At 35.4% G+C, this 19,319-nt stretch overlaps 3 protein-coding genes across 3 annotated transcripts; 2 read left to right on the top strand and 1 right to left on the bottom strand.

Annotated features, from left to right (window-relative positions):
* Positions 1 to 114: 114 nt before the first annotated feature.
* On the bottom strand, positions 115 to 1,108 carry LOC8263755 (dCTP pyrophosphatase 1). The gene is made up of 2 exons (XM_002528783.4): positions 904 to 1,108; positions 115 to 495 (listed from the first exon to the last, which is right to left on the bottom strand). Exons 1-2 carry the CDS (start codon positions 1,057 to 1,059, stop codon positions 268 to 270), a joined length of 384 nt encoding a protein of 127 aa, XP_002528829.2. The 5' UTR covers positions 1,060 to 1,108; the 3' UTR covers positions 115 to 267.
* A 5,082-nt stretch (positions 1,109 to 6,190) lies between these two features.
* LOC8263756 (60S ribosomal protein L14-1) lies at positions 6,191 to 7,815 on the top strand. The gene is made up of 5 exons (XM_002528784.4): positions 6,191 to 6,349; positions 6,448 to 6,549; positions 7,087 to 7,216; positions 7,304 to 7,416; positions 7,621 to 7,815. Exons 1-5 carry the CDS (start codon positions 6,347 to 6,349, stop codon positions 7,675 to 7,677), a joined length of 405 nt encoding a protein of 134 aa, XP_002528830.1. The 5' UTR covers positions 6,191 to 6,346; the 3' UTR covers positions 7,678 to 7,815.
* A 1,667-nt stretch (positions 7,816 to 9,482) lies between these two features.
* On the top strand, positions 9,483 to 11,927 carry LOC8263757 (putative protein phosphatase 2C-like protein 44). Its single transcript, XM_048379271.1, has 4 exons — positions 9,483 to 10,173; positions 10,528 to 10,812; positions 11,057 to 11,318; positions 11,749 to 11,927. The coding sequence occupies exons 1-4, from the start codon at positions 10,141 to 10,143 to the stop codon at positions 11,925 to 11,927; spliced, it is 759 nt and encodes a 252-aa protein (XP_048235228.1). The 5' UTR covers positions 9,483 to 10,140.
* Positions 11,928 to 19,319: the final 7,392 nt, after the last annotated feature.

The raw sequence follows: 19,319 nt of genomic DNA, 5'->3' as shown, positions 1-19,319 counted from the left end.
CATCCGAGGGAAAAGTTCCAGAATAGGGTCCATTAATTGGACCTTTTGTAGCTGGCCTGTTTGGCTTCAAAAAATAATATAGGCATATGAAAATCTCACAAACTTCACAAAAGATGCTCAGCAAAGGCGAAGTCTACTACTTTATTAAAAGTTCACTATGAAAACTCCATCAAAATTATGATTTCTTCAAGCTCACCAAGCAAGAACAAGTAAAACAAATCCTTACCCCTCAAAAAGAAAAGAAAAAAGAAAGGAGTAAATTGTTTTTCAGTATATCTTATCAGCAGGGTATTTGATAGCATTCTTGACAATTTTCTTGGCAGCAGCATCGCCAAGATCAATGCCGCAAATATCAGCCAATCTAATGAGGTAAAGCAGCACATCAGACAACTCTTCTCCTAGATGCTCCTTGTCTGATGCTTTCCAATTTGGCAAACCTTTGTCCACCTCTCCTCTCCATTGGAATATTTCTGATAGCTCTCCTACTTCTCCAACCTGTTATATTAACCCATCATATATACACAAAGATAAATCAATTTATCAAGATCAAATAATAATAATAGCACTTGTTCTTAGATGTCTTTATAACATGTCTTAATTGTGCATACTTTTGTACCTTGTCTTTTTATCTAACTAATGGTATAAACATATAAACTTAGCTTTGGAAGGACATCGTCTGAATCATTCTGATGAAACTCGGACCATAAAATCGGCAGAGTGCATGTTGCTAAACATTTATAGAGGAAAGAGGATTCACAAAAATAGACCAAGCAAATCAGCAGCATCCCGAATCACGTGTGAGAATTAAGAACATACACATACGAAAATCATAAAAGGATATGTACACATGGAAAATAAAAAAAAAATCAAGTGGCAAGAAAGATTGTGATTACAGTTAATTACCATAGCAAGAAGAAGATTCCTTGGACTATGGTACTTTTCCCAGTCTCTGGCCTGAGCAAATTCCTCAAGTTTCCTTGAAAGATCCTTGAGACTAATGTCCAACACTTTCTCTTGCACAGCAGTCACTTCTCCTCCTTCTACTTCTACTTCTCCCATTCTTCACCTCTTTTTTTGGTGGTCTGTTTCAAAGAGAAGAGGGATATTTATAGCCTAAAAAGGGGAGAACAAGGTAAAATCAATAAAAATATTTCTAGAAATACATGAATCTTAATTGGAAATAGAATTGAAAAGGATTGGGCAAAAAAAGCAACAACAGAATGCCTTCCATATTAATATAATTAGGACAAGAAATGATTATTCGTTTGCAGTCCCCACCATGCAAAATGGCCAACTTCAATAGCATGATATTAATTAAGAATATTCCAAATTAAGTATTAGCTCTTGCTTTATATATCTAAGTACGCTTGATTCCGCGGCTTAACACCACTAGATTTAAATTGAAATTTCTACACGTATCAGATACAGATTTCGGGTCATTCATTTTATGATTTTAACTACTTATTTTGGTTTAGGTTGCCAATTTAGTGCGATAACATATATATATAGAGATAGCATGTCATTTGTTTTTTTACCTATTAATATTATACTAATGTATAATTTATATGTTTATAATAATAATGAAAAATAATTTTAATTTTATAAAGTAGCATTTTAATTATTATTTTTTATTTTTTATTAAATAATATTTTATTATTATTCAATAGCATATTAATTATATTTATCATTTTAATTTTACATAATTAATAATTCAATTAGTAAATTTTTTAAAGTCATCTTCACATTTAGTGCATTAATAAGATTATACAAAGGAAGTCAATTAAAAATATTTTAAAACTATTATTATATTCTAAAATAAAATAAATACTCATAAAATATTAAAAAATTTATTAATCTTATAAATTCATTTTATATCAAATAATAACATTAGCCATACAATATTTAATGCATAAGTAAATCATTAGTGTAAATTAAAATTTTTATTTTTCATTTTTGAAAGTTATATAATTATAATATCCAATATTTATGCCAAAAATTAAAATTTTAAAAGTTTAGAGAAATTTCAATAACTCATTTTAGATAATTAAAATTTTATAAAAAGAAAAATGGAATATAATATTATCCAAAACGTAAATATAATGATTGAGATGATGGAGAGGGCAATATATTAGATTGTAAATGATAATTGTCAAGATATATATGTATGGTCCAAATTTTTTATAAATTGGGTAGTCACAGGTAGCATAAGATGGAGCTTAGTAGTTTTCTACAAGGAATAAATGCTTTAAGAATTGTTCTTTAGGATTTGAACCCAGAATTTTATAGTTCCATTAAAACACTTTTACTATTAGGTCACCACCCTAAATGGTCTCTTTTTAATTTTATGAAGCCGATAATGGATTAAGCTATAAAGACTAATTCCCTAAAATATATTTTTTATTCCCAAAACATTTATAGAAAGTTCCTCCATTCCTTAGAAAGACATGTTTCACATTGGATTCTAATCATGCTTTATTTGCCACTACCATAAGTGCTGGCTCTATTATTCCAATAATCGAATCAAAATCATATGTATGAGCTTGGGGTCATTGGCATGCATAATGATGTACGAAGCAAAATTGGATGGTGATTATGGAAGAATATCTGTATGGAGACTAGACTTTGGGATCGGTCTTCTTAACCTATTTTGCTGATTGAAGTTTAAAATTCCAGAGACGAGAGACAACACAGGAACAAATCATGTATTTAGCCTTGAAAGATACCCTTCCTACAATATGCTGTGTTACATTTATATCTAGTGAAAAAAAAATTAAAATGGAAAAGAAGAAAAAAAAAAAGCATCAATGATACTAAGTGTAATCACCACCAAAGGTGGTAGCATGGTGGGATGGCTTTCACCAAACCGCTTCAAATTTTCGATTTAATTCTTAGAAGGACGGCTTCTTAAAAATATTTCTTCGCCTTGGTTGAATTTTTTCTTTTGGTCTCGAGATTGGTGTTACGGTGACGGGCTTGAGTTGTTCGCGCAACTGTTGGTCGCGTTCTCCCTCTTTTTCTCCAAAAAAAAAAAAAGATACTAGGCATAATCTATTCTTTCTATAGTGTTAGTGACAGCATATGAACAACTCAATGGCTCACGAGGGCAAAGATGGGAATCAAATGTTGGGTGGACGATGGTGAAAGAACCTGCATTTTAGCTATCATTGTATGATGTCTTCCATAGTCGAGAGCATATCCCTATTCCTGGGGCGGAGCCCCAGTTACAGCTGGGTACAAATGTCGATTTTTATTAACATGTGTTATAGATATTAAATTATTTGAAGGAATGAATTGTTGTGAGTCGAAAATCATGTATAGCCTCCTACATTATAAGGTAAACAATTAACCACTCTATTACAATTAGCCCTCAACAAATTCCTGTCTGTTATTTCTATATCTGTCCTTCTACTTTTTCAAGTTTCTGCATATGCATGCCCCTCGCTTTTGTAAAGAATATCGAAAGCTGCAATGTCAAAATATTGACGTCTTTTTTATGTATATCAGATAGTTATAATATATTAATGAGAATATCTTTTCAGGGCAATTCAATGATTCCAAAGTATAGAATTAAAATTCTTGAATCTATAACAAATTCTATAATCGTTTTCGTACGAGTTCCAATTCAGAGGGTTGAAGTCCCACGCTCCCATGGAAATGATTACGTAACCTCAACTTTGAACTGGGAATAAAGTTTTTGATAAAAAAAGGTTCAATATGGAAGAAATTCAAAAGTGAAAGCATCAATTCTTGATGTTGTTAGGATAAACAAGTAATATCGGCAGACCGCTCTATTTTGTAGATGCCATAAGATAGACTAATGATGCCTCAAGATAAGATTTTTTTTAAAAAAAATATATATATATGATTCTGTAATACTAAATTTTTTGTTAATGAACAAACAAAGAACTTCCATTTGTTGCACTACAAAATTATACAAAGTAGTATTTTATGTTAAAATAAACAACAAGTCTAAGATTCTAAGACAGCAGTATGGTAGTAAGAAAAAAAGAACTATCTATTAGAAGTTTGATGCAACTGATAGTTGTTTCTTATTAATTAACTATATTAAAACGTCTAGTAAAGACTTAAAAAATAACAGTTGATAGCTGATCTAATCCCAATCAATTGCTGATTGTATCCGCTCTATTTTAAAGTTTTTTCTTATCAACTGATAGTTGCTTTGATTTTCTTATTTATTTGGACAATGTTATCCTTATTAAGACTTATTAACAATAATTTAATTTAAATTAATTTCATATAATTAGATTTTTATATTTTAAAATAAATAATTATTATAAAATTATTCTTAATAGTTATATAATTATAATATTTAAAATTATGGTGTTTGAAATTCAAAATTTTATTACTAGAATTTAAATTTAAATTTCTATTTTTAAAATAATTTTTATAAATATTTTTAATAATAAATACAATTAATCTAAAGAAATTAACTATAATATTTTTAATTATTATAAGTTATTTTTATTAATTTATATTATTAGTCATTAGCTACTAATTATCGTACCATCAACTATCGGTACCTACCAAAGCTATATTCATCAACTGAACCAAACACACCCAGCATACAAATAAAAGCTTAAGATACGAATGAAAGCTTAAGATGTGGCCTGGTTCGTCCCTCCTCTCCATTTCTTTAGTGTGACATATTAACATGTTTTCAGCTGCTGTTAAAAAAGCACAAGACTGAATGATTTCGAAACAAGCTATGTACAAGTACTTGAAGCTAATCAAGCCTTCATATATCAGAGTATTAAAGGAAGACTTACATGGTAAATCATCTTCTCCTTCCAAGCATTGTTAACAATATGCTATTGCTGATTTAAGAATTAATCTAGTAGGAATTCTAAGGCTTTTTATGTAACATATTGTCTCATATTGGAAGGTGAGACAATATCAAAAACAACATCAACAGCAAGAACATAAAAAAATGAATCAAAATAATCAATAAATAACAAGAATTGAATCCAAACCAACCACAAAAATTCTCCGCTACCAACTATTATTACTCTCACCTTTACTTAGTAAATTATGCTTAAAGTTACAATCTGGACCCATTTGTATTTTCCTTTTATGAGAAAATCATCACTACACCTCTTAGTGACTTCTTTAAGTGGAGTTGTTTGCTTTATGAATGTATAAGGGGATAAGGTTAAAAGGCTTCACGCTAATCTCTTTAGATGTCATTATAAATCTTGGAGAAATTGCATGGATAAATTTCTGAGAAACAAGTGCATAACCGTTTCTCCTTTATTACCTCTCCTCCCTGACAATGCAAATGAAAGAGATGGTGGTGATTTTGAGAAGGAGATGGCAATAGGTGTTGATGATTTTAAGATCGATTTTTCTATTAATAAAGAAGGACATTAGCTTGAACTGATTCTAGGTGTTGATTTCAAATTAATTTGAATGTTGTTAGGTTGATTCATGGATGGTAAAGTGGAGTGATTTGTGATTAAAGAAGAGGAAGAAGTGAAAAGAAAATTGAATTTAATATTAATTAATACAACTATGAAATTTATAAAACACGCTATTTTGATTTTCGAAAATAGGAAATTTATAAAACACGCTATTTTGATTTTCTAAAATAGGGATTATTTGAGCCAAAGATGACAAGTTATTTGCTAAATTGATCCAAAAAGATCAAAATGGTGGATTTATCTTTTTAGTAAGTTTGGAGGTAAATTGAAACTTATTTCTTTATAAAAAAAATACATAATTCTCAAGTTAACAATTTTAAATAGCAATATTTAAAATCCAAAGCTAGAGTAAAAATATTATATAACTTTCAATTTCGTCTAAGCTTTTAGCAAAGTCCCTACTTATTTACATCAGCAAAATAGTATATTATATTGGTAATATTTTTTAAAGAAACATAATAGTTTATTTGTTCTCTCTTTCTAATATAATTTAATACATATTATTTTTTAAAATATTGAAATAAGTTAAAAGAAAAATAAATAAATTAAATGCCTTAATTTGTTTCCAAAAAAGAAAAATAGATGCCTTAATGGAATAAAATAAATTATAATAATAGAGATTATTAAAAGTGGAATTCCCTGTCCGGGAGTGAGATTGGGCCAAATCTGGGTTTCGCTAAGCAACTTCCTTGTCCAAGCACTACGCAACATGGCCCGACCCATTAAAATTAAGAACAGCAAAAAAGAAAAGAAAAACCCTAGATCCGACGGTCCAAAACCCTCTATATAAAAACACGGCATATAAAAATAAACCCTAACCCCTTCTCATTTCTCTTCCTCTTCCATTACTCTCCGCCTCTCTCAATACTTTCTGCTTCCACACTCGCACACCACCACACAATTCCAAAATGGTGAGTTCTTTGTGATCTCTTTTTATTTTATTTCATTTGATTTTTTTCTCTTCAAATTTATAATATTCTGTCTTTTAAATGGCGATGTTATTTTGCAGCCGTTCAAGAGATACGTAGAGATCGGAAGGGTAGCACTTGTCAACTACGGCAAGGACTATGGAAAGCTCGTCGTTATCGTCGATGTCATTGACCAGAACCGAGTATGTAGTTGTTTATACGCATTTCTCTAATCAATCGTTAACCGGGTTATGAGTTATGTACCTGTCTTTTTCGAATAATTAGAGTTTTAGCTATGATTAATCAAACTGTGATATGCTTAATTAATTTGCTTAGAGCAGCTGTATTATTCTTTTACATGTTAATGGGATGCTGCTTGGACTTTGTTTCATTGTTCTTAAATTTTAGAAAATATAGAACTGAACTAAAACAATTTAGCAAGTAGTTTTGCAAATTTAATAAATAATGAAGTGTATTAGGAATTTTTTGCTGATTAGCTTCTAAGTAAATTTTTGTGTGGGGTTATATAAAGTTATTAAATGCTTATGTAAGATTTGCTTAAATTGTATTTTTGTATAGCCTTACCTGAGATAATGTTTTATTTTCTTTTCTGACAAGTGTTCGTATATGAATCATTTTGTATGACAGTGCTCATTTTGTGTTGGAGGGTCTTAATTAATTGTTTTTTGTGTTTTGTTTGTTGGTAATTTTATTGAGAAGTTTTTGGATGGTTGTCACAGGCTCTTGTTGATGCTCCAGATATGGTGAGGAGCCAAATGAATTTCAAGAGGCTTCAACTCACTGATATCAAGATTGACATTAACAGGGTCCCAAAGAAGAAGAATCTCATTGAAGCTATGGAGAAAGCTGGTATGCTCTGGCCATCCTTGTACAAAGTTGAATGTGTTTTTTTGGTCTTGATGTAAGATTGTAATTTAATTGTGTTTGAGTTTTCAGATGTCAAGAACAAGTGGGAGAGTAGCTCATGGGGAAGAAAGCTGATTGTCCAGAAGAGAAGGGCAGCTCTCAATGACTTTGACAGGTTCAAGTTGATGTTGGCTAAGATCAAGGTTGGTCTATTTTTATTGTGATTACGTTATATTGTGATTCTCTTTACAATAGCCCAGAAGTTGAATTGGTTTACTTTATCGTTTAACATGCTATTTTATTTAGTTTATATGGGTTATAAGCTTATTGGTTCCCATAGTAGTAGCACAAATTTGCTACCATGTTTTTACTCGGGCTAGGTTTAACTTCTAAACATGTATATGCAGAGGGGTGGATTGATCAGGCAAGAGCTTGCAAAGCTGAAGAAAGAGACTGCAGCCTAAAAAAGTTTTCTTTTTAAGTAGTTCTCAATTTTGTTATCAATATCCTCAAGTTGTTCTTTTGGGATTCTATCTTTTGTTTATTTTCCTATTTACTTAGAGATTGAGAAGAAATTTAAGGAAAACTTTCATTATTTCACAGATTTTGTAGTGAGCTCCATTGTGCAACCTTTGCTTTGACAGCGTGTTCTTGATACTTTATGTTCATTCTTATGTGGTATTTCATGGATTGTCTATTTTCTTGGGTTACATTAAAAGATCAGTGGAGTGAGGCTTGTTGAACCGACGTATTCTATAACCACAACCAGCAATGCTTAATGTTTCAAGGGATTAAAATATTTTCTTTGCTATGTTTTTACCTGTGCTCTAATTGAAATGGTCTGTAGAAGGTCATTGCTTTGTGAAACTGGCACGAATTGAATATGGGTTAAGGCATGACTGATTTAACAATACAACTGTTCTATTTTGATTTTGGCTAATTTGATTCTGTAAAAGAGCATGTAACTTCGAACTTTTCTCATCTGTATTTGTATTGAACTGCAGTAATTCCATTGCTACCCAAGGCTGAAATGGGTCAAATATTTTCATTTATCCTTGAATTGTTTTCTGAGCTTAACAATTGCCTTACTATTTGTTCAAGGGGTAACTATAACTGATAAATGAGGCATGCCAAATCAACAAAATTATATTTTATTAAAAGCTCAAAACGGGTTAAGCAATATCATTGGAATAAAAACAACTCCTCTAAATCTATATAAACCTATAAAACAATTAAAAAGAAAAAAAAAAAGTCATGCTTATTTATTTATTTTATCATTGCCAAGGTTTTATATTAATAACAAAAACAGCATTACCATTGCATTTGGCAAAGAGGATTTAGAGCCATCACATTGTAAAATGTAATGTAAAGACATGCACAGTAATCTTTAAAGCTGCTAATCTTATATTTCCTTCATTAAATTTCGCCCGTATTCTTCTAAAACCAAATTTAGCATGACTATGGCTTTTATAGAATTGGTTGGTAATTTGGTGAAGTGTCTTTTTTTTTGTTGTTTTCTCCATCTTAATTGCTTATTATTGTATCTCTTGCGAATGGTTGCATATGCAACCAACGCCTTTGAGCCAACACTAACTTGGCAAACTCTTTTCCGATCAAACATTTTTTTTCTTCTTTTGTGGTGGCTTAAATTGTGCACTTGCACATGCCATGCCCCAGGAGTAATGCTGCATGCATAGCCTACCATTTTTCATCTCATTTCTTATCTATTTAATGTGACATCTGTTATTTTTATAAAACTATTTTTTAATATTTTAAAATCAAGAATAATTTTATAAAAATATAAAACAAAAAATAATAAGATGTCTAGCATTTTTACATGCACCAGCATATATAAAGTAACGAGAATAAAACAATGTGGCCGGGTTATAGACTACACATGGAATCAACAATGAGAAACGTAAATAAGAGCATTGATGGTGTTTCTTATAGCTTAGGTTTGCTTAGTTAGCATTTCACCACAAATGCCAGGTTACTTTTATGCGTAGAGACTAATCCACTTTACTTACGAGTTTACTAAACTCATCCCTCACATCCGCCTACACATTTAACCAGAACCCCAGAAAGAAAAACCATCGCTACAATTAAATGCCAGTCTAGTTTTATGCGTAGAATCATATTTTTTATGAATCGTGATTTCTGGCAAAGAAAAAAAGATGGGATGTGTTTAAAATTCAATAGGCTAAGAATTACATGGAAAAGACAACACAAATATGTCGTTTAATATAATTTATAAAATTTGTGGATGTTCATGATTGGATTTTAAGAATAGATGTTAGAATTTAAATTTTATCAATTCTAAAAATATATTTCAAGCTTTTCCTTTTTTTCCTTTTTTAAACTTATCATAATTAATATTGCCAAGAAAGCAATTTATGTTGCCAACACAGAGTCAAACGCTAATGACATTGAGGGTTCCAATTTCGAAGTGGAGGTATTTGGTATCCTATTTACGACTTACCAAAGTGACATTGAGAAGACAACTCTTTCTTTCTTTCTTTCTTTTTTTTTTTCTTCATAATTTTCTATTCAAAGTCACTTACTGGGTGGGTGAGTATTTACCTGACTTTTTTTTTTGTTTTAATTAAGGAAAGATTAAAAAAAAAAAAAAAGAAGAAGGAAGTAGAAAAAGACTGTTACATGCTTAATTTTCCTCAACAAATACAATCAAAGTCAATCAATTTTTCCCATTGACCTAAAAGAAAAACTCAAAAGCTTTAGACTTTTATTGACTTCAAACTTCTCTCTTAAATTCCTCACCATAATTTTATACATCTCTAAACTTTCCTTTACCAAATAAGACTCTCTCTCACCCCACCTCCTTTCTGTTTAATCTGATTGTCTTCTTCAAAACTATTATACTCAAGTTATTTACAAAGGGTCTGTTATCATAATTCTGAGAGATAAATATGGGACTTAAGGATCTTCATCTCAAGCTCAAGGTATGCCTATGATTTCTCTGCTTATGCTTCTCTTCTATTTATCAAGATCATATGCATCTTACTCAAATCTTTTTAGATTATAATCAAGAGTGTTCTTTCTAATGTTGCAAAATTTCCCCACATGCTAATAATTTCCATTTTGTTTCTCCATTTTGGACAAAAGAAAAAGTTAAAAAAGAAAAAGGTGACGAGTTCTCGATTGCTTTTCTAGTGCTAGAAACAGTTTCATGATTAATACCAATATTGAATTTTCCTATATACATATGTATATGAAAAAATATTATATGAAGTTTAAATTTTTTTGATATCGTTAAGCCATGGTGAACGACTGTTAATGTGTTTTTGTTGAAAAAGGCATTTCGGCTTAAACGTTTTCTCATAAGAGATGGAGGCAAGAAAAGAACGTCTAATATGACAAAGAAGCCATCATGGGCGATGCCAATATTTCATGGCTATCATGTTGTTGAGGATCAGTCCTTTGGAGGAGGCTCAGATTATTCAAATTCCGCTTCAGTTGTAGTTCAAAGAGAGCAAATTCAGGAGCTGGAGTTGTGGCTTTTCGGTGTCTTTGATGCTCGAATTGGCGATGGAGTCACCAAGTACCTCCAATCCCATCTGTTTGATAGAAACCCCAAAGAGGTGGCTTCAATACCGGCATTTATATTTATTTTTGGAATTTCTATCTCGAAAAAATATTGGAGTAACCGCAGCAACGATGGTGTTGCTGCAATGAGAAATTAAATATTGATATAATAGAAGCTAAAGCCGCAGCAGGCTTCAAAGATACATCATTCTTTTTTCGAATTTGCTTTAAAGAGTCGTTACAGTACTAGCAGGTGCAATGCCCGTCTATAGCTTTGTAGTTTCATACTGTTGCTTGCAGTCTCAAATAAGAAGAAAGAGTAAAGAGACAATGAGGAAAGCTTATCTCGGAGCGAGAGCGAAGATCAAGGAGACGACGAAATCAGAAGATGAGACATGGAGAGTGGGTTCAGCATCTGTGATGGTGATTAATGGCGAGAAACTTGTGATAGCCAATATGGGTGACTATAGAGTTGTGGTTTGCAGAGATGGTGTGGCTCATCAGGTGAGGAGTAAGCACCAGGAAACAACCAAAAGACACTGGTCTCGCAGACTCTTTCCTGGTATGGGACACCTTCACCTCTTCCCATCTATTTTTAAATTCTAATGACAACCTAAAACACTGAGTTCCTTGAATATCCAAAAAAACAGGAACTTAATGGAACCAACTCAGATAGGTCTGTGAATAGCAAATTCCACATTGCTCTAATAATAACCCACTAGTTTTAGTGCAAATGCAAGCTTTATTCTGGCGCTCTTTGGATTAGCTTTATCGGAACTTTTCGCATTATAGCAGCTAATTGAGCTTCAAACATAACAATCATTAATTGGTAAAGCTTTATTTATTTATCAAATACGAAGATGCAGCTGTTGGCTCAAATAACTTTAATGGCTATCACACGATGATGTATCAATCATGTGTTGACAATGATGGTATCAAAATTATGGCTACGATTTGTACTTGTGAACTGTTGTGTCTGTGTAATTAAGCAGGCATGTTGGCACTGAAATTCAGCAAAGCAGGAGGCAGTAAAGAGTCGAAAGGCTCGGAGCTTGTGATTGGAGCAGAAAAGATTGACAGTGATACTGAATTTGTCATCATAGCAAGCACTGGCATATGGGAGGTACAGAGGGAGCCGAGAGCTGTTCATGGCATAATCCTCATGCTGTAAACTCAAAGCATGGACAGATCCTCAAGTTAAGACACAAGCGGCCTCTTGCCATGGGGGTCTTTCTACTCTTTTGGATCTTTAAATTAGCTGAGTTAGCTCTTTTGGATTACACCAGAAACAGATCGTAGCAACTATTAGAACATTGCCATTGGATCAAGAGAAGAGAAATGAGAAAGTTAGAAAGCCATAAGAGAGTGTAGAAGAGAGAGAGTTTTCTTAGAGAAACTTGCTTATCTTTTATTTCAAAGACCTCCCCTTATATAGAGTGGAGAGTCGGTAGAAAATCTCCAAAGGTTAGTGGGTATCCCACTAAGACTAATAATACAGCACTATCAAACAAAAGTTAGTGGATATCCCACTAAGACTAATAATACAGCACTATCAAACAAAAGTTAGTGGATATCCCACTAAGACTAATAATACAGCACTATCAAACAAAGGTTAGTGGGTATCCCACTAAGACTAATAATACACTTCACTTTCATAATAGGGACAAACAATAATATAAAAGAGTGGCCGACAGTTGTATGTGGTCAGAAGACGTCATCATATGAGTCATCATCCATTGGCTGGGAGTCTTGCTTCACTTTCATAATAGGGACAAACAATAATATAAAAGAGTGGCCGACAGTTGTATGTGGTCAGAAGACGTCATCATATGAGTCATCATCCATTGGCTGGGAGTCTTGCATGAGGGCTTCTTGTTGTGCCCTGGTTAAGGTAGGGTCATCCAGAGGAGTTGGAAGATCAGAGAAACAGAAATGTTCAATGGATTGTTCAGTTGATTGATGTCCATTGAAGGTGCAGACTAATGGTGTAGACACATTAGCTGTCCTTAATTCATTTCTGTATTGCAGGGCCCGTTTTAGTTCTTCTGTGATTGGTGGAGGAGCAAGATGTAAAGGACTATCAAGTGTTCTCCAATAGTGACAGATATTTTGAGTTGCATAGGTGTCTTCTGATAGTCGGAGATAAGGCCTGTGTAATATGAAAATAGCATGGTATTCCGAAGCTCTGGAATTATTGTCTGAGAATAACTGGTGCCCATGAATAAGTTTAAGGAGATCTCTTGTCCATTGGTATGGAGTTTTGAACCAGGTAAGGAATCTCCATGGATAAGACCCCGAGTTAGTTTCATTATTGAAGAAGTGTAAGAGGTTCATAATAGGCACCTCTATAGCATGATGACAGACTGTAGATAGGCACCATAGAAACCATAACTCACTTTCATGCTTTGGATGTTCAGGGGATAAGTGGTAAATCAAACACCAAGGGTAGTCTGGAAAGAAGAAGTTGGGTTGGATTGGGAGTGAGAAGATTTGTTGAAAAGTTGCCAAATAATGGAACATCATGTTTCGGGCAAAGTCTGTGACTTGTTTGGTCGTAAGGTTGTTGGGAAGGTCTGGAGGTGAAGGAGGTTGCAGGTTGGATGAGGAGGCCATAAAGATTATGGGAAGATTTATTGTAGAGGTGAGAAGAACTATAGGCTGATTTTGAGGCTTAGTAAGTCTGGATAAGAAATCCGGGATTAGGTTTCTTATCCCTTTTATATGCTCAACCTTAAAGTCATACCTGCTGAACCATGATTTTAATCGCAATAGTTGGGGCTCAGGCAAGGTCTTCTGGTTGGATTCAAGAATCTTGGGGAAGGAAGAGTTGTCCATCCGAACCAGGAAGTGCTGTCCAATCAGGAAGAATTCAAACTTTTTTATCCCGTAGTTGACTGCCAGAATTTCCTTGTAGGTCGTGTGATAATGTTTTTCTGAAGAGGAAAACTGACCCGATGCATATCCACACAGTTGTTCTTTGTCATGGAGCTTTTCTAGGAGGATGGCCCCCCATGCATAATCAGATGCATCAGTTTGGAGAATAAGTTCTCCTGCTGACGGGATTGTAAGAGGTGGCGGATTGTGGGCCAGCTCTTTTAATTTTTTGACAGCTGTTGTTTGTTCCGCTCCCCATGGAGGAGGGTTCTTCTTGAGCATCTTTGAGAGGTGGCACGTGTAACTAGATAGGTGTGGAATGGCCTCTCGAACATAATTCAGGATTCCAAGGAACTGTTGAATTTGTTTTGCTGATAAATTTTCTTCCGGAAAATTATCAAGTTCCTTTGTCAGGTGGGGACCATATGTGTCTTGGCCATTCTTGAAATGCATTCAGAAATTCAATTTCTCGTTGGCCAATAAAGCTCTTCTTTCGGATAGCATAATGCCATATTTTTGGATAATGGCAAGGAAACTGTAACAGTTGGTGATGGTCCTCTCATTTCCGAAAATAGAAGGATGTCGTCGATATAGATCAAAGAAGAGTAAAGGATAGGCCCAAAAATCTCAATCATTGTCTTCTGGAATTGAGATGGGGCCGTCTTGAGCCCAAAAGGCATAACAGTCCACTGGTATTGGGCATTAGGGATACAAAATGCAGTTTTGTATCTCTCTGTGGGCTGGATACCGAGTTGCCAAAAGCCTGCCTTTAGGTCAAATTTGGAATAGTACTGGGCCTTTTGGATGTGGACCTTGAGATTTGAGATTCGAGGGAGAGGGAATTTGTTGTCTTGAAGGAAATGGTTTAAGGGTTTGTAGTCTATGACAAGCCTTTTCTTTCCTCGGATTCTTTCAGACCTTTTCTCCACATAAAAGGCTTGGCAAGCCCATTGTGAAGTAGTGGGCTCAATTAAACCTTCATGTGGTCGGGGCATTCCGATCGGGCAAGGGCTAGGTCTCATGGGAGACATTCCCATGTGTGTGGCTTTAGTAGGGTTAATGTCTTCATTAAGTTTGAAGGGAGGCTGATATAGAATTGTGGATTTTTCCACGGAGGAAGAGGATGTTGGAAATGTGAATGGGATTCGAAGGAATTTTTCCCGTGTATGAAAGGAATGGAGGAATAGTATTCAAATCTTTTGAACTTTATACCGGTTGGAAGGATTTGGAGCTTTTGAGCTTGGTGATAAACATCAAATCCTATCGAATATCCTTGCTTGGAAGATCTGAACCAATGATGTGCGTCCATACAACGCAATCGGAAAGAACCTGAATTAGATCTTGTCTTGTGATCAGTGGTTTGAAGGTTTGCCGTTGGGCGCCAAGAACGATCATGGGGCTTCCAATACTCGATGGGAGAACCATTGGGTTCATCATGCTTCTTTGAGCTCCAAAGGTCAAAGAAAGCTATTCACCGGAACAGTTTGGAGTATTTTGAGATGATGTCCGTATGGGAATATATGGGACTGGAGGAGGTTTTGTAGTAAATTGAAAAGTTTCAGGAGGTGGAGGAGAAACAAAGAAGGAAGATAATAGGGTTGGAGAGAGAGGATATTGTATTGCATCTTCCAGAATATTCTTCTGACTCTCTTCATGCAGACCAATCATCAAGATTGGTATTTCACCATCGTCTGAATCCGAAGAAGATTCTTGTGAAGACTCTGTGGAGTCTGAGGACTCCATTTCTAACCCAAATAAGCTTTCTGGGGTAAGATCTTCTTGCTCTGAAAGTAGGGACTCTATTTCCTCTTCAAAAGAGTCTGCAAGAGATAAGGACATGCTAACTTGTTGTATCATCTTTGCTGACTTTTCTGGATTCTTGGGACAATTTTTTGCATAATGTCCCTTCCTTTTGCAGATGAAACATCTGTCAGACTTGTACCCCTGGTTCCGTTTTTTACGGAAGTATTTGAATCTCTTTGGGTTCTTTTCCCTGAACTTCTTGTTGCTGCGCGTGTATTTCTGGAAATGGTGTCCAGATTTCTTCTTGTGATTTGTACAGACGCAGTTGGCGGCTTTGCATTTGATTTTTAGGTGGTTTTTGTTGCAAGCCTTTTGGACAATCAAGTCCCTTTGAGACAACCTTTTGAATAATTCCTGTTGATCACACAGTCTCTTAATGGAAGAGAGTGTGAATTGCCAGATTTCTCCAAGTGTAATAGAGGTGACTGGTCTCTTTGTAGCCGCAATCATATTGTTAACCTCAGGTTGTATCTCATCTGGCAGAGAGGTGATGAAGGTATACTTTAGTGTATCATCACCATCATGTCCTCCAATGACATAGTAGAGCTTGGACATAGCCGAATAGTGTTTTTCCAGATCCTTCATCTTGAATGAACAGCATTTTCGATCAAAGAACTCTTGTTTCTGCTGTCTTATGACAAGGTCATAGCTTCCAAGAAACTGGTTATGGAGGATCGTTACTGCCGCTGATGGAGTCGGCAGAGTGACAAATTGAAGCCTAGTGTATTCAGGCTGAGACTGAAACCAATCTCTTAAGCTTCCGGTAAACCTTGTGACAAATTCGGCAAGGACTTTTTTGAGTGTGGCCCCTTCAAGGGTCATCTGAAGATCAATCCATGCCAAGAATTCCGAAAGCTTATCCTTCCATTTTGATGGTGGCAAGTCATCAAAAGTGAACCAAGGTCCTGCGCTAGCTGGTTTTGGCCTTGGGTTTGGAGCTCCAGTGGGAGCAAAGAATGACTGAGCATCTTCATCTTCAGGTTCTACTACTTCTGGACTGGGATCAGTAGCAGAAGTGTTCATGAGAATTTCAGTGATGTCCGCCATCTCTGAATTGTCCGAAGAAGATTCTGAATCATACGGACTGATGAGAGATTGCTCTGGAAATTTGTCTTTAGGTGCTAGAGGAGAAGAGGTTTTCTTTTGCTGGGTTTCTGAGGTTTTTGGGTAAAGGTGAGAGAATGTGCCAAAGGGCTGATAAAGGGTTTCTTGTGGTTGTTCTGGTTGTGAAAGAAAAGGGAAAGAAGAAAAGTATGAAGGAGTAATAGCTGAGTGATGTTGGCGATATGAATGTTGGAATTGCAGACCGGTCTTTCCCGAGATCATTTTCAATTTGATCTATTTGCTTCTTCAGCCGGAAATTTCCTTTTGCTTTTGCATGAAAGAGGGGGTAATTGGTACGAGGTATCCGGGAGTTCTTTGTCCAGGAGCTTGATACTTTCTGTCGGGGATGAGTTGCAAGACTTCTTGTGAGAAAGTATCTAGCTTGTGATCCATGTTTTGAACCAAGTGTAGTGCTTGATCCAGTTTGCCATCTATCTTCTTCAAGTAAGTGTTTTGGACAATAGAATTAGATGTCCGCCAGTTAAGAACTTCTTCGGGGGGTGTCACGGTTCTAAGTTTCCGAAGTGAAATCCGTGTAGAAGGATTTCAGATCTTTGTTCTCTGCTTTCCCAAGGGAGGGAAATCCTCCGGTTGTAACATGAAACATTCTTGAACCAAGGGTTGTACTGACATACTGATGAGATGAAGTAGGTCCAAAAGTTCGTGGCGTTGTTATACCTGGCCCAACGTTTTGTACCTCCTGTACAAAACTGGACGAGTACCGGGTTTCCAGCCTATAAACCTTTGGATCTGACTCAATCTCCATTCTGCAAGTTGCAGAAGGGGGTTTGCCATATTCAATGTTGAGTTGTGCCATAATTTCTTTGAACTCATCATAAGAAACGTCAATGACCGTTTTTCCTTCTTTGGCAAGAAACTCAATTGCCTCATCGAACATTGGCAGTGGCTTTTTATTCTTTCTCTGGGAACCATCTGGATCTCGATCGTCTGACTTAGGATGAATCTCTGAACAAGAAGTATCCAGAGACATCTTTTTTGGATTCTTCTGTTGATGCTGAAAACAGGGTTCAACATAATCCATGTCATCTTGACATAGGCATTCTGGCTTGCACATTTCTGGGGCTACATCCCAGACAAAGTGTCCTCTGACTTGTGCAGCATAAATCTGGTTGCCAGATGCTTGAAAGGAGTGAATAGGGATCTTCTCCTTAGGCCGCGATACTGGTTGTATCATTGATGCTTGGAAAATCGATGGTGCCGAGGAAGATTCCTCAGTTCTTGTAAAGATCGTCTTAATACCCCATCCTCATTGTATAAGAGAGGGATCGTGGCTTGAATCGGTTTTGATTGAGATGCCTGGAGCTTCTCATAATTTGTTACCCACTCAATAGGAATTAGTTTCCGTAGATCTTCTTTTTCAAGCTGTCGAGGAGCTTGAACTATTGTAGGGGTCTGACCAGAATCAGCCATGATGTACAAAGCATCTGATGAGGCTTGAAGCCCGGATCCGCAGTTAAGTGCATGATCCTGCAATCGATAAACGATCTGATGGTGAAGAGTCGCGGAGAGAGCATTTTCAACTTGACTAGCTCCCGTGATTTGGACTTGTACTTTCAAGGCAGTGGATAGATAAGGATCACTTAGAGAGAGGTTAAAGTTTGGGAAGAAAGTCAAAACAACACTACCAGTGTTGAGTGTTGTGACTATTGTCCCAATCACTGCATGCTCGTACTTAAGGTAACGAGTGTCCAAAAGCGACATCCGTGCTGTAACAGGCAATCCCATCCTTCCATGATAGGAAAGGACAAGTCTCACAGCTCCGAGATGGATATGAGAATAGCCTTGCTTCCGCCATTGTTCTATGAAAGAAGTGGGGATTTCTAAAGTAACATAACGCTTGCTCTTGAGAAGTAGCAGTAAGTGAACACTGAGAAAGTGAGGAGGATTGAACATATTCTTTTATGGTGAGGGGTTTTTTGTGGATGATTTGGTTAAAGGCTTTTTTGACAAAATTTTGTTTCTTGAATATGTTGTAAGGGTTGATGATAGGTACTAGAGTATCTTCTATCTGTACGTTATCAGGAATATGGGAGATCTCAACAAGATGTTCTATCTTGTTAGATATAGTTTTCTTACAAGAGGGAGATAATTGAAGGGTAGAAGTATGAGAGGTAATTTCAGTTGACATGGTGTTTTAGGGTTTTCTCTTCTTCTATCACCAAGGCTCTGATACCAAGAGGGAGCCGAGAGTCACATTCATGGCATAATCCTCATGTCAGAACTCAAAGCATGGATGATCCTCAAGTTAAGACACAAGCGGCCTCGCCATGGGGTCTTTCACTCTTTTGGATCTTTAAATTAGGCCGAGTTAGCTCTTTGGATTACACGAAATGATCGTAGCAACTATTAGAACATTGCCATTGGATCAAGAGAAGAGAAATGAGAAAGTTAGAAAGCCATAAGAGAGTGTAGAAGAGAGAGAGTTTTCTTAGAGAAACTTGCTTATCTTTTATTTCAAAGACCTCCCCTTATATAGAGTGGAGAGTCGGTAGAAAATCTCCAAAGGTTAGTGGGTATCCCACTAAGACTAATAATACAAAGACTATCAAACAAAAGTTAGTGGATATCCCACTAAGACTAATAATGACGCTATCGAACAAAAGTTAGTGGATATCCCACTAAGACTAATAATATGACTATCAACAAAGGTTAGTGGGTATCCCACTAAGACTAATAATACACTTCACTTTCATAATAGGGACAAACAATAATATAAAAGAGTGGTATGTGGTCAAGACGTCATCATATGAGTCATCATCCA

Source organism: Ricinus communis, chromosome 9, assembly GCF_019578655.1.
Source record: "Ricinus communis isolate WT05 ecotype wild-type chromosome 9, ASM1957865v1, whole genome shotgun sequence".
Classification (NCBI taxonomy): Eukaryota; Viridiplantae; Streptophyta; class Magnoliopsida; order Malpighiales; family Euphorbiaceae; genus Ricinus; species Ricinus communis.
The sequence above is the reverse complement of the archived record's forward strand: the minus strand, read 5'-3'. Positions and strand labels throughout refer to the sequence as shown.

What these genes read in the sequence shown, in the direction of transcription:
- LOC8263755 (XM_002528783.4), bottom strand. Translation starts at nt 1,059, where the DNA reads ATGGGAGAAGTAGAAGTAGAAGGAGGAGAAGTGACTGCTGTGCAAGAG. An exon ending in GGAATCTTCTTCTTGCTATG is followed by an intron (nt 496 to 903) that starts GTAATTAACTGT and finishes TTAATATAACAG; the next exon opens with GTTGGAGAAGTAGGAGAGCT.
- LOC8263757 (XM_048379271.1), top strand. Translation starts at nt 10,141, where the DNA reads ATGGGACTTAAGGATCTTCATCTCAAGCTCAAG. An exon ending in ATCTTCATCTCAAGCTCAAG is followed by an intron (nt 10,174 to 10,527) that starts GTATGCCTATGA and finishes TTGTTGAAAAAG; the next exon opens with GCATTTCGGCTTAAACGTTT. An exon ending in GTCTCGCAGACTCTTTCCTG is followed by an intron (nt 11,319 to 11,748) that starts GTATGGGACACC and finishes GTAATTAAGCAG; the next exon opens with GCATGTTGGCACTGAAATTC.
- LOC8263756 (XM_002528784.4), top strand. An exon ending in ATGTCATTGACCAGAACCGA is followed by an intron (nt 6,550 to 7,086) that starts GTATGTAGTTGT and finishes TGGTTGTCACAG; the next exon opens with GCTCTTGTTGATGCTCCAGA. An exon ending in TGATGTTGGCTAAGATCAAG is followed by an intron (nt 7,417 to 7,620) that starts GTTGGTCTATTT and finishes ATGTATATGCAG; the next exon opens with AGGGGTGGATTGATCAGGCA.